Genomic DNA, 14,870 nt, shown 5'->3' on the forward strand with positions numbered 1-14,870 from the left:
TACCGGTATCCTAGGCTCTGAATATTTTTATAATCCTTTACAGCTGTAGTGGTAAGCCTTATGTTCATATACTTCATTAATTTTACATGAAAATAGTCATTGTCAGTATTCCACAGATACATTTTTAGATCATTTTAAGAGTGAAATTATGGGCCCGGCGGCGTGGCCTCACGGCTAAAGTCCTTGCCTTGAATGCCCCGGGATCCCATATGGGCGCCGGTTCTAATCCCGGCAGCTCCACTTCCCATCCAGCTCCCTGCTTGTGGCCTGGGAAAGCAGTCAAGGACGGCCCAAGGCTTTGGGACACTGCACCCGCGTGGGAGACCCGGAAGAGACTCCTGGTTCCCGGCATCGTATTGGTGCGCACCGGCCCGTTGCGGCTCACTTGGGGAGTGAATCATTGGATGGAAGATCTTCCTCTCTGTCTCTCCTCCTCTCTGTATATCCGGCTTTCCAATAACAATAAAAAAAAAAATCTTTAAAAAAAAAAGAGTGAAATTTAAAAACTGAAGTCATTACATTTTGAAATGGAGACCAGAAGAATAAAATCAGATTCAATATATGGAAGACTAGTTTTGGGTTAATAGCGTGTTCTCCATTAGGATCGTTTAACAAGGGAAACAAGATGAAGAAGGGAGAGAGAGGAAAGGTGACTGTAGAGGGAGACACAGCTTGGCATGAAAGAGCCTGGGATTAACGAGAAATCAGTTCCTATGGAAGTAAAAACAACAGGGTGAGATAGAGTGGGAATCAGTTTTACTTTCTATCCAGATCTTGTTTCCAAAAAGAATTCTTTTCCACCTCCTCCCTGCTCTTACGTCTGTCCATAACCTCTGGTCTGAGCCAGCCGGTGTAGATGTGCCCCCATCCTTTCCTCCCTGCGGCCAGGACCATTCCTCGCAGGGCTCCTCTGCCTGACTCCTCCTGTTCCGGTCCAGCCTCCAGCACAAGAAATTTCTCTCCCGCCTTCTGAGCCACCCGCTACACCCCCAGTCATTCCCTGCAGACTCTCTAGTGTCTGAACCAGCAATTCTGGAAATATTAAAGAAACTGTTCTTTGCTTCTCCTAATACCAAAAATGTTTCCTAATTCATCATTGTTTTCAACTTTGACTTTATGGTTTTGCCATATACAAATGTGGGGAGTTTGTAGCTACATTTGTGGATCTTCTCTTAGATCCTCGGGATTTGATCTCCCCTTTACAACTTAGAAATATTGTAAAAATTTCCCAGAGTACTCTTTAGATATTTAGCACTTATGCATTACTCAGCCTGTAATTTAAATCTTGCTGAGAGCAGTGACAGTTGGATGCATGTTAACTTTCTTAACCCCAGGTGGTTACCCATTTTCTAAGCCATCTAAACCTGTATTCCTACAAATTTGAAATGTCTTTATCATATATTAAGTTCTCTTGTATTTGACTCTTTCTGGGCTATTAAATCTGTTCTCCTGAGCTGTCTGTCATCGCGTGCATGCATGCCACACAACATTAATTATTGTGGCTTATTACATTTCATTCATTAAAGCTAATCTCTGCTTGCTCTTCCTTTTTTGATTTGTGCTAGTGGTTCTTCCTTGTTTGTGTTTCTAATTGAACTTGCAAATTGGCTTGCTTCATTATTTTTCTTTAAAATCCATAATTTAATTTTGTCAAAATCTTGGCAAATTTGTGGATTAAGTTTGAAAGTACTGAGAACTCCAGAAGGCTGAATTTTCATAGCCAAAGTCATTACTGTATCTTCCCTTAACCTTCAGGTCCTCTTTCATATACTGTTAGGAGGATTTTAACGTTTTTTTTTTTCCTGGCCTATTTCCTGATGCTTTCCTAACCGTATACGGGTGCTTGGTAGAACCTCTTTCCTACCGTCTTCGCAATTATGACATTTCTCATAACAAAGCATGTTTTAGACTTGCTGCTCCTTCCTTTAAGCTAGCTAAAGCTTCCTGTGCATTTTGCCTCTTTCTAGTCTGTAAGAAACCACATGTCCAGAACATTTTTTAAAATATTTTGTGGACTTTTATAATCTGGCCATAATGCCTTTCCTTGATCCAGAAAGAAGAAGAATCAGACAAAAGAATCAGAATGACTGGTTGCTAGAGAGTTCATTACAGCAATTACTTCTAACTCACTTGCTCATTTTTGTCATAAAGTTAGCTATTAACTAATAGGTTTTTTTTTATGTAACTGCTGATTTCTGCCATAATCAAGATGCTTTCGCTAGAGTAGGCACACCTCCAGGAGAGAGAGTGATGGGATTCTTGTCCTCTGTTCGGTTGCTTGTAATTTAGAGAACAGCCTAGAGTTACACCAGATTAAATTGTTTCTTTCACCGTGCTTTCTTTGCATCATTACTTAATTGCCTTTTGGCTTTTTTTATTTGCTAAATATACTTTAAAAAATTTTTTTGAAAAACATTCAAAAAGGTATAAACAAAATCTTCCCAGAAAAGTCTTCATTATCATAAAGTTCATATTTTTGTCTTGCGCTTACATGTCCAATATCCATATTGTAATTTTGAAAGTTTGACAGTGTACTCATCATGTCTCTGCCGAACTTTCTAGAGCTAAATATTTCAAATGTCTTTAAATTTCCTGTAGCATTTAAGGTTTAGAAGTCAAACACCAGCTTGATTGTGTCTGTTCTGTTTGCCAGCCTGGCTGGGTTGTTTTGGACCAACCAGATGCTGCTTGCCATTTGCAACAGCAACAGGAACCTGCCCCTCTACCTCCAGGATGGGAAGAGAGGCAGGATATCCTGGGAAGGACCTACTATGTAAACCATGAATCAAGAAGGACACAGTGGAAACGACCAACCCCTCAGTAAGTGCTGCTGGCTTCCATACCCGTACTCTGGGTACAGCTTGACTACGAATTTTCCTTTTGAAGTCGTATTTCGTAACACCATCATTGGGATCTATCTACATGGCATGAACACCAGGAATTTGGAGCTCAGGACTTTAACAATATTATTTTGGCTGATTCTTTTTTCTTAATGATTTGATACTATTCGAAATTATCGGAATCACGGATACTACTCCAATCATTATTTCTTCCTCTTAATAAACCGTTGATTACTAATGTAGCTCCAAATAGTACATTTCTCTTTAGATTTGTTTCTTAAACTTCTGAGGTTTTATATCGTTATTAAAATATAAAGTGTTACTATCTTCAGGACCTTGTTTACAAATTACTTGTAAAATATAAAGGGCTTAAAAATAAAGGTGATATGTTTAGTGCCCATTTGGCAGTCTGGTCTTACTAACATGTAACCCAGTAGGCACCAAATCAAAAAGAGAATCACTTTCTTTAAATTTCTCAACTCACATCCCCTTGAGACATTTTTCTTTCACTATCATCAGAGTAAATTTACAAATTCGCCCACAATTCATATTTATTGTCAAACTCTCTTCCACTTTTTCTCCCATAGAACCTGATGAAGTCTTTTTTTAATCTTCTCCTGTTTAACGTAGACTTAGAATTTTTCTTAGGTGCCCATCAGCTTCCTAATTTGTGGCTTTGATGTATTGTATCTGATACATGCCAAGAACTTTACAAAGCGAATCAACAATCCAGGTCCTTCGTGGCCCGGAGGCTTTGACCACTGTAGAAGGGCATGCAGACTGTAAACATGAAGCCACCAGAAAATTCTGCAGAGTTGCTCTCTGGCATACCTCAATTTTGTGGCCTACTGAGTTGAGCACAGTCAGATTTCTTGCAGTGTGGCTGGTGTTGTCTGCCTGGAACCAAGATCAATACTTGCAGGGGAAACCCTGGAGCTTTCCCTTAGCAGCATCTGTGCTAATGGTGTCCTCGCCAGCCTCAGCACAGAAAGGACTTGCCCTCAGACTATCCTGAGCTTATATGAAATAAAATAAATGTGATAAATTAAATAAATTTCTTATTAAATATTTGAATAAAAGATAATTTGCCTGACAATCTGATTTACTAAATACAAGTAGTTAGTGTTAAAAAAAAAAAAACTTATGACTGGCTAAAGTGTTCAGGCTGATTTATGACATGTTTCTGAAGCTTTTATCACTGTTCTTTTCAGACCACACTCATGACTGCCAATGAGCAAAAACAGATAAGCTCTTAATGGCATCATTTATGAAGCTTTTTGTTACAGAGTCCTTGGACTCTGTTTCACTCTGCCTTCTGAATTCTTGGATGGAAAACCCTACTTCCGGCTTGATACCAGTTCTAGAAAATACCTCTAAAGCTGCTTTAAATTTTATTCCTGTGATATGTGGCACAATAATAAATTCAGGAAGTGGTTTATTAAACAAATGCTTCTGGAGTACCCAGATGTACCAAACATTATTTTAGATACAGTTGTGAAATGAAATATCAAAGTGAGATGTGTTCTATATTTTCACAAAAACTTTAATTCCATGAAGTACATTGGATGTACTGGAGTATGGCTTGATTTGGGCATGTTGATAATAGCCTTTGGCCCAAAACAGTAGATTCTGATCAAATAATGGTATTTTATTTAAGTGCTTGCAGAATCTTTGAGTATCACTTGAACTACCTTAGCATATGATTGGTGTCTTTTTATACTTCCAATCAAGGGACAGCCTAACAGATGCTGAAAATGGCGACATTCAACTCCAAGCACAGCGTGCATTTACCACCAGGCGGCAGATATCCGAGGAAACAGAAAGTACTGACCACCGAGAGTCTCCTGAGGTCTAAGTCATTTTCTTGTTCTGGATAATGGGCTTGCTTTATAGAAATGTAAAGCTATGGGTGGCTCAAACTTGTTCTGGTCATTTCAGAACTGGGAAATCATACGAGAAGATGAAGCCACCCCGTATGGCAATCACACCTCTCCGTCCCTTCCACCATCCAGTCACTTGAATGTTCAGACTCATCTTGCAGAAGAATTGAATGCCAGACTTGCTGTTTCTGGAACTTCAGCCACCAGCCCACACGTACCCAGCTCAGTAAGATGCTCTTAGATCTTGTAATAACTTTGGGGTTTTATAGAACACACACTATTCTATCTAGCACCTGTTACACGAAGTTCTAAGTAGCATGTAATAGTATGTTGGGGACTTGGGGACTCTCCAGTGTGATCATCTTAGAAATATCCTCCCTAATAGTATGAAATAGAACCATGGTAGTCCAGATTGCCAGTAGCGTCTAAATGTTTGCCATGTCAGTGATATCTGTCCAGAACCCACCAGGAACACACATGCAATTGAGCAAGTTGGGCTACTGACTTAGCAAGGGAGAACACACAGCCATCAGTGTGTTGGTAAGAGGCTGTGGGAGAAGACTTAAAGGAGTTGGGTACATGCATGTGATTCTGAGGAGAGCCTTACACACACATGGGCCTCTGCTGTTTGTTGGATGCTGCGAAGAAGCAAGGGGAATATTGGAGTTGTGTATATGTTAGTCTGTATTCCTTTACTTGAAAATACTTCTTGGGAAAGAAACAGTTTATTTAAGCTTCCAGTTAAGGTTACAGTTCAGGGTCGGGAAGCTCCACAGACGGGCATCTCAGGGAGGCTGGGCATGGAAAAATGACTCACCTGGTGACCAGAAAGCTGAAAGCGACACTGGGCTAAACCTAAACTCAGATAATAACCCACCTCCTTACAGGAACCATGTGTGAACATGCCCTCCCAGTAGCCAAACCCCATCACCTGGCTTACCTCTTAGAGTCCATCCTCCACCCTTCCTCCACCAGCCATGAACGTGAAGCCAACAGTCTGAGCAGCCTGCCTGGTTTCAGAGAGAGAGAGGTCTGCCTTCATCCATTGCAGTGTGTCTCAGCTGAAGCTATGATGAACAAAGAAAAAGGCAGATATTATTAACATGTTTCGTTATTATAAAGAATGCAGTTTGGTGCCATTAAACAACAAAACTCAGATAATTCAGAACAGTGACAACAGCATGGATGGGGAGACACAAGGAAAGAAAGGCAGTGGGATTTCCAGGGAGGTTCAGGGTCAGGTGGTAAGGCAGGGAGTGGCTGAAGTGAGGAGGATGAGACAGGTGCTACAGACCCCAGAACGGGGTTCTGGGCACTTGTAGAGCACGACAGGACACGTGCACGCTGCAGAGCCCATGCTCTCTGGCTGCTGCTTGCAAGGTGGAGAGCGGACTGCGGGGAGGAGTGCTTGACACCAGGACACCTTCGAGCTAGTGCCATTACACGGTGAAGGTGAGCTAAAGTGGGACAGGGTGTCTGAGTGCACATAGGAAAGAGACTGGATGGGCTTGGCTGCTGCCTGCAAAAGTGAGAATAGCCAGAGAAGGAGCAAGGTTGATAAAGTGTGGATGGGGAATCTGGATCTTGCTTCGGATACCCAAATGGAGGGGATGTTTGTCAGACATGCAAGAACAGGTGTCCAAGAGGCGACGTGGCCCAGAGGGAGGCATGCAGAGGTGTCAGCCATGATGTTGAGCAAGGCTCTACCTCCCCAACATCACTTCCTCTACACTCCTGATCATTTCTGGGGTGGGGGAGGGAGAGGTGTTGCAGTGCCAGGATCTGAGGTGCCCTCTTTCTGTTTCTATAAGAATCATTCCAGCAGAAGAGGCAGCTTGCAAGCCTATTCTTTTGAGGAACAGCCTGCACTTCCTGTGGTGAGTTTTGTCCTCTGATCCTAGTCCACAGTAAAGTTGTAAACTCAGCAAGTGGGGATGGCTCACGCTGAGCCATGAAACTGTCAGGTGCCTGTGTTCCCAGCGTTGCAATGCCTGTGTTCCATTCCAACTTTGTTCCCAATTCTAGGTTCCTGTCCTTGTAGACCCCAGAAATTAGCTATGATGACGGAAGAATTTGAATGCCTGGCACCCACAGGGAGATTCAGATTGAGTTCCCAACTTGGGCTTCAAGTGGCCAAGTCTTGGCTATCATATGTGGGGAGTGAACCAGTGGATGAGAGTTCTACTTGAGTGTCAGGTGTTTTTTCTCTTCCCTGTCTTTTTCTTTCCTCTCATTCCCTCTTGCTCTCCTCTCCTTCTCTGTGTGTATCTCCCACTCAAATTTTTAAAAATAAACATGTATATATGTATACATAAATATCTAGTGTATGTGTGTGTAGTGAAGTCAAGTCCAAGTGCTGGGGACTGCAGGTGTGACTTGGGCTCGTCAGCTGGAGCACCGTGCTGGCTGCAGGTCTTCTGTCTCCTCCTCAGGGATAATGCCAGCATGACAGCAGCTTGGGACCATCACAGCTAAGGGGGAGGCTTTGTGACACAGCAGGTTAGGCCACCACTTGAGATGCCCACATCCCATATTAGAGTGCTGGTTCCAAACCAGCTCCCTGCTAATGCACATGGGAGTAGTTTCTCAAGCAACTGAGTTCCTTGCACTGACTTGGAAGCCCAGATATGGCGTGTCTGCCTCCTGGCTTCAACCTGCACTAACCATAGCTCTTGAGACCACTGAGGGAGTGAACAAGTAGGTGGGAAACCGCTCCTCTGCCTCTCACCCCCACCCATGACTCTACCTTTCAGATGCATACATTAAAGAACTTAACACTTCCTGGGCAGCCCTCCTTTCTGAGCTCCGTGCAGAAAGCCCTGCTGCCCTCCCTCCCGTCCTTACCCACGGGCTGCTGCCATGGGCCGATCCCCTCCTCCTGCCAGCCCGATGTGCTACACTTCTCACCTGGAAAGGGCCTCCTTGCTATACTCACCTACCCTTTGTCATTTTGAAAAGTACGGTTGGTGTTTGCTCTTTTCAAAGTCGCTGTGTAGGGGGTGTAAGGTCTCCAAAACGCTCAGCCTGATACTGACTCACCCGCCCCCCGGCAAAAGCTGTGGTGTGAGACAAGGACACAGGTCCTGAGCTGAGCAAGGAGGGGTACCTGCCTGGGCAGCCAACACTGACCACCACCTGAGGGCCGATGCCTCCTCCGTGAGCCTGACCCTGACTTATGTCCCCTCTGTCTCCTCAGCCCAAAGCCTGCTGAAGCAGAGGGCATGGTGTCTTCCACGGCACCTGGCAGTGTGCTCCAGCCTGCCCAAATGCAGCCTTTCCCATTGAATGACAGTGTTCCCCAAAGAAGTGGGATCATTTGTAAGATTTGTCTATTGCTTGTTTTTTAAGAGCTAGGGACAGAGGGAGAGGCTGAGAAAGGAGGTGAGAGAAAAAAAGATCTTCCATCCACTGACTGACCCTCCACATGACCACAACAGCCAGAGCCCAGGTCAGGCAGAAGCCAGGAACCTGGAGCTTCATCCAGGTCTCTCGCATGGTTAACAGGAGTCAGAGCACTGGGATCGTCATCTGCTGCCTTCCCAGGCACATGAGCAGGAGGCTGGATCAGAGACAGAAGGGCCAGAACTTGAAGCCAGGCTTGGATTTGGGATGCCAGCATCCCGAGTGACAGCCTAACCCACTGTGCCACGACCACTGAGTGCAGCAGGCTTTCTGTTCCTGGTAGGCTGATCAACAAGTCTCTCAGCTTTCTCGAGTTACAATTTACATAGCATAAAAGTGAGGGTATGGTTGCATGAATTTGAAAACTACACATGTCACTGCAAGTGAAACAGAAAAGCCCTCCCCTGCACCTCATGCACTTCCCTGGGAACCTGCATCTTCTCTTCCCCACTGCCACCGTAGTCCGACTTTCAGGGAGAGGTACTCCCAGGGTCAGCAGTCTGATGTGCCCGGCCTCTCGCACAGCACACCGGCTCTCAGCTCCATCCATGTCCCTGCACGTCTCTGTATAGAAGATGTTACACTTCATTTAGTCACCAGCTGACAGATGTCCGGAAAACATGGCAACTTGGGATTGTATTATTTGCCATCTGACATCCCATGCTGCTTGTCAGTGCGGCGCCAGCAGCTGCTGTGTACCTTGTGAACAGTGCCCTGCGTGAAGGGGCTAGTGGAGGCGCTCCAGATCCACTCGGGCCCTTAAGGGAAGCCATGCCAAGCCTGCAAGAGTGAAGTGGGTTCACAAAGGACAGTGGACATTTAGCACAGGGGCCAGAGTGCCACGTTGGACACCTGCATCCCGTCACAGGGTGCTTGGTTGAAGTCGCAGCTCCACCATTGATTTCAGGTTGCTACAAACATGTGTCCTGGGTGGCCCAAGTGCTTGGGTCCCTGCACCCACCTGCCATGCCCAGCTGGAGTTCCTGACTGCTGCCGTCAATCTGGCCCAGCCCCTGCTGTTGTAGATATTTGGGGAGTGAACCCAATTGGAAGAGTTCTTTCTTTCTCTCTCTCCGCTCCCCCATCCTCCTTCTTCCTCTCTGTGTGTTTCTCACTCACACTGTCCTTCCTTTCTCTAGCAAATAAAGAAAAAATATTTAAAAGTGAAAATAGCAAAAGGAGGGCCAAATCTAGGACTGCTTTACAAAAACCTAGAAATAATGACACCTGTCCTTAGCTCATTTGAAACCAAGAGCGTTTCCTCACCATTACAGAAAAAAAGTAGGGAGAACTTCCGAGTGCACACGAAAATGTGATTTCTGGGCTTAACTTCCTGGGTTCAAATCTAGACTCCATTCTTTATGTGCAGCAAATGGTAGCAAGTCATGACACTTTTTTTTTTCGGCTTCAGTGTACCCATCAGCAGCATGTGCCAGTTTTAGCAGTTATCTCACTAGGATTTATGTAGGGCTTGACGACATGATGCGTGTTTGAGCGTTAGGATGTGGTGGCTGATGTGTTTGCTTTGAGGTGTTACCACTGTCATCATCGTCATCTATTCTAATTTCTTCCCAAATGAATGCAGTGTACTTTATTTTATAACTCTGAGATGTCATTTAAAATGCTCTATTTTACTAAATTAGACATAGATCATTTGTTTTCCATTGTAGTAGTGAAAAATAAAATGTGTCATTTTAAAAGAGCTAGCATGATACAGTGCGGTCCTGCTTTAAGAATTCATGTCAGTATTTTATTGTTCTGTGTTCTTCCCTCAAGCTCTTGCCTGCTTCATCTGGATTGCCACCAGGTTGGGAGGAAAAACAGGATGAAAGAGGACGGTCGTATTATGTAGACCACAACTCCAGGACCACCACCTGGACGAAGCCGACCGTACAGGTACCCGTGGCCTGGGAACTAGCTTTCTGGGAGGGTGTAAACTAACTGTAAGCTCTTCCTCCCTCGGAAGTGTACCCCAGAGACTTGCAGCACTTTCTGATGACAGTCATGCCTCGGCAGGGGTGAATTCCAGGAGCCCTGTGGGTACCGACACCTGTGCCTGCTCGAGTCCCTTCTAGAAAGTGTCACGCCTGGGTGTGATGTGCAAATCCTTGCACATGCTTTAAGCCATCTCTAGACTGCGTACAACATTTCATGCTGTGTAGATGATGGTCGTAATATATTGTTAGAAAAATCTGTACATATTCAGTGCTGATCTTTTTTTTTATAGTAGATTCAATCCATGTTTGAATCCTCAGGTGTGGAATCTTCATTTATGGGAAGAACTGACTGGTTTTTTTCGCTGATGCTAAGTGGCTACCATTTCCGATGGCTCTGTAAAACACATGAATTGCCCCTGATAATTCTATGAAACAAATCCATTGGGGATTAAAAGACAAAGTAATAGGGTCAGCTCTATTGGGCAATTTTGCCGTTTGAATCACTATGACTATTATTTTCGTACAATATAATCTTGATGATTATTGCCTATCTTTTTTAAAAAAAAAATATGGTAACGCTTTGTCCTTAGCAAAAGTGAACACCTTTTGTAGTACTTCCCAGTAAGTGCAAAACGTTTCATCTCCTCACCCTTTTTTGTTGAGTTTTTTTTTAAACAAGAACAAGTGTAGAGTACTGCAAGAAATACTTGTATACATTACATCCTGCCCTGACCACCAGTCGCACATTCCCAGAATCAGCTGCAGGTGCTGTATGTTTACCATACAGTGCGGCAAGAAAAGTGAACTCCTTGTAGCTGTGCCATGGTTCTGCTCCCAGGGGATCCACTGTCTCAGTGTGAGTGTTCACCTAGCCTGTTTTATACTGACAGAGCTCAATAATACAAAATGCTGTTCATGCCTGTGTCATTCCCTTTTGCCTAGGTGTCGTGCAATGTAAGTTTAAATCTGTTTTTTGCTCAGAATTGTTCGAAAGCCCTATCCAGGTTGTTATAACTAGATCTGGTATATTTCTGTTAACTGCTGTTGACTGTAGTAGTCCATCATGTGGCTATATTACATTTCAGTAATCCACTTCTGTAGGGGCTATTTGCCATTCATTCAGTCAACACAACATTGTAACCCACTGTTAGGTATGAAAACTTGACCAGGGCTTTGAGTCCTGGGGGAATAGAGACAGCCTTGGCACAAGTTGGCACAGGCCCATCAGATGCACCCATGACAGACTGTCAGCTACCATCTGACCACTTAAGATGAGCACAGAATTTATAAATTGTCACAAAAGCAAGGTTTAACAGATTTAATAAAAATTCTGATACAACAGCTTCATAACTTTTGCTGAAAAATTAACTGTGTTTGTTAGCAAACCTCCAGGGTTCAAGTGCCATATGTAAATGCATGTTGTGTTCAGGTTCAATGACCTTTTTAGCCATAGTTATGCATGAGTTTTGTGTAAGATACTACAATGTGATGTCCTGAATGTGCTAGGCCACGGTGGAGACCAGCCAGCCGCCCTTGAGCCAGAGCGCTTCTGCAGGCCCTCAGCTGCAGGCGTCCCCCAATGACCCAGTGCAGCAGGCGGCCCAGCCAACAGAAGCAGAGCAAGGATTCCTGCCCAGAGGTTGGGAAGTCCGGCACGCACCCAATGGGAGGCCTTTCTTCATTGACCACAACACCAAAACCACCACCTGGGTAAGTATCAGGCATTCCGTGTCAGTACACAGCAGTAACCTCATTTAGTTCTTGGTCATCTGTAAATGTGCACTAGCATGACCTGTCTAGTATCCAAAGTACACTTATGTCTCGCATTTTTTTAAATTGTTATACAGATGTTCCTGTTCACTTCCTATTGCCAGTATTTGGGTCCATTAGCCATCATGCATAGGAAGCTACTTAGTAATAATCCTTTAGTCTTACATGAGACTTGCTGGTTAAGTACCATATCTCATTGACTGCCAGAAATACCTTATGAAGCTAGGTTGAACAAGGATTTTAATTCTAAAATAAGGCTTAAAGTTGTACAGTAGTTGGTGAACATAGAAAAATTAAAATGAACTGATAAGCCTGATACAGCTTAAAGAAAACTGAAGCCATTAATGCATGATATGGTGAAATACTGTTAAAATCATCAATGAGTACTAATCCAAATAAATCAAACCTTATTCTTTTTTTTTTTAAATCTGAATTGACTTAAGATAATCTTTGGAGGCTTTCTTATCTTTCCAAAATATTGATACATGTGAACATATAGGTACCCAAAAGTATGTTCAGAGGGTGAGAAATAATGTAGTCCAGGGTAATGTCTCATGTTTCCTGTGTTATGAAAAGGAAAGCCCAGTAAAATGACCTAATGTCCGAAGAGGAAGGCAACCCCCCGTACAGTTCCTGTGGAGGACATAGTGAGTGTGAAGTCTTATGGCTGCCCTGAGTTCTGGAGCCTGACACTTGTACGGAAGGCAAAACTATTCTAGCACAGGTTAAGGACAGGAGCTATATTAAATTGTAATTAAAAGAAAGTATTGTAAGTATCCATTGCTATTCAGAGGGATAGCCCTAGAGCAATTTTCATTGTTATAAGTTGTGTTGTGTGTGTGTTGTTCTTTCTTGATTCTGCCAAAAAAGGAAGACCCACGATTGAAAATGCCAGCTCATCTGAGAGGAAAGACGCCCCTTGAATCCTCCAGTGACCTGGGGCCGTTACCCGTAAGTGTGCAGAGCTGCCCCCCCCAACTTGGCAATCTCCTACATTGTGTTTAGAAATACAGTGGTTCTAACAGTATTCAACTGTTAAAACAGTGGTTTTAACATATGAAATGAATGTCAGTGTTAACCTGTTCATGCCTTCTGATCCTTTAATATACAAATTGAACTAATGCTAAGACCAGTGATATCTTTCTGTCTGTAAATCTGAACCCTTCCTAAAATATCTGAACTGTGTCTTCATTACAGCCAGGATGGGAAGAGAGAACTCACACAGATGGAAGAATATTCTACATAAATCACAGTATGTACAATGTGGGTTTTTAGCACTTTCTTTTTTTTGGTAGTGCTGAATTTTGTGCATGAGAAAAAACAGTGTTTTGTTTTGTTTTCCCTTCAGATATTAAAAAGACTCAATGGGAAGACCCTCGGTTGCAGAACGTAGCGATAACTGGACCAGTAAGTCTCTGTTTCTGGGCGCTGTGATGGGATGGACCTCTCGCCTGTTTCTTCCTGGTTCTTCAAGGGCAAGGGGTCAAGGGCATAACCCTACAGGCATTGAGAGGGACGCGTGTGCCATTCTGTCCCCTCCCCACTGTCCTCACTCCAAGCCTTCGTGACTTGCAAAGGTGGAATAAAGTCACTGTCTTGCTGCTGCATGGTGGCTTTGTCAGACCAAGAAGGAGAAGCCGAGTCCAGCACCTGCCACTGTCTGCAAACCCACGTGGACCATCCTTGGCAAGTCAGAAGGAAGCCGTGCTGGGCAGGGGAGGGAGCAGCTCAGACCGTGAACTTTTTGGCGGAAATTGCTGTCCATGCCCTTGTTGGAGGCACACCCAGCTTCAGGCATGAATATTCCCATATGTGGTGAATGAACCAGCCCTGAATTAGGTTCATGATAGGGAAGCCGTCCTCTAACACAGAGAAGTAAATTTCACACAAATAAGTAAAATTGAAGATACACTTCTTTTAGGTTACTCTCGCATTTTTGATGTGCGGTCTTTGGAAATAATGGATAAAAAAGGCAGCTCCTCCGAGTTCAAGGAAAAAGTACATTTTTCAAATTGTTCCTCTAATGGACAAATCACTGTGAAAGTCTTTTTAGAAATGGAAAATTTTGTTTCTAATATTTCTCTGCTTGGAAGAAATTTCCTCTTTCTGGCTTGTTGTATTTCAAGAATATTACATGATGAAAATTACAGCCATAGGAATTGCTGAACAAAACTTTACCTTAAACAGAGAAATTAAAATTTTCTTTTTAAGTTTTGTCCTTGTTTGGCTTCAAAGTAAACTTTTTTTTTCTACAGTCTCTTTTAATGCCTTTTGCTTTTGCTCATAAAGTACCCAGAAAAGAACTTTTTAAATTGTTCCAGAATAAAAACAACCTAAACTTTTTCCAATTTTTTTTTTCAATTGAAGGCAGTGCCCTACTCCAGGGATTACAAAAGAAAGTATGAATTCTTCCGAAGGAAGATGAAGAAGCAGGTCAGTGATAACTTAAAATATATATTTAGCAACAGTCGTCCTATAGACCCATGGTAATGGGAAAAACAGTGGAGAATGTGTACAATTCATAACAGTTTGGGGTGGATAATTTCTCCCAGGAAAAGGATGTGTTTGGTGGCTGTTAGAGGGACATTCAAAATCAGAATTATTTAATAACTCTGTTTATTTTTCAAGATGTGTTACACAAGTCAGAGATCATATTCAAAGTTTGTATTAAAGAGCTGTGACCTGATGTTCCCTCCGGGGATTTGTGGGGTTTGGTTTCTGTAGGATCTGAGCTCAGGAGATTATCTTCTGGCCTCATCTTTGATTGTGTTGGAGGACCTGCTGCATTCCTGTCCTGCTCGGACTGTTATTTTCCGGTGGTAATTATTCGTTCTCTAGGCTTCAGATACCACATATAATAACACATTTATATATATATAAGTTCAGCTGTGAGTGGAATAGTGATCATGTGACTCAACTTTGCATGCTTATCAGACGTGTTTATTGTATGTCTTCTATCATCACGCATTCAGTATGTCTGAAACTCAACTAACTCATCATCTCCCTGTCTTGTTTCTATTGGCATCTACCATTTTTGATGC

The 14,870-nt window shown here is 43.2% G+C and overlaps 1 protein-coding gene across 2 annotated transcripts in view; it reads left to right on the plus strand.

The window, feature by feature from the left end:
* NEDD4 (NEDD4 E3 ubiquitin protein ligase) overlaps positions 1 to 14,870 on the plus strand; it is a 128,675-nt gene that overhangs the window by 94,018 nt on the left and 19,787 nt on the right. For both annotated transcript variants that reach the window (XM_058665815.1, XM_058665816.1), the window contains 10 exons: positions 2,654 to 2,820; positions 4,572 to 4,689; positions 4,779 to 4,946; positions 6,532 to 6,597; positions 9,899 to 10,018; positions 11,566 to 11,769; positions 12,700 to 12,780; positions 13,027 to 13,081; positions 13,178 to 13,236; positions 14,197 to 14,262. In XM_058665815.1, coding sequence (XP_058521798.1) covers positions 2,654 to 2,820; positions 4,572 to 4,689; positions 4,779 to 4,946; positions 6,532 to 6,597; positions 9,899 to 10,018; positions 11,566 to 11,769; positions 12,700 to 12,780; positions 13,027 to 13,081; positions 13,178 to 13,236; positions 14,197 to 14,262 — 1,104 coding nt within the window. The remainder of the gene's footprint in view (positions 1 to 2,653; positions 2,821 to 4,571; positions 4,690 to 4,778; positions 4,947 to 6,531; positions 6,598 to 9,898; positions 10,019 to 11,565; positions 11,770 to 12,699; positions 12,781 to 13,026; positions 13,082 to 13,177; positions 13,237 to 14,196; positions 14,263 to 14,870) is intronic.

The sequence above is a fragment of the Ochotona princeps genome, chromosome 6, assembly GCF_030435755.1.
Source record: "Ochotona princeps isolate mOchPri1 chromosome 6, mOchPri1.hap1, whole genome shotgun sequence".
NCBI classification, from domain to species: Eukaryota; Metazoa; Chordata; class Mammalia; order Lagomorpha; family Ochotonidae; genus Ochotona; species Ochotona princeps.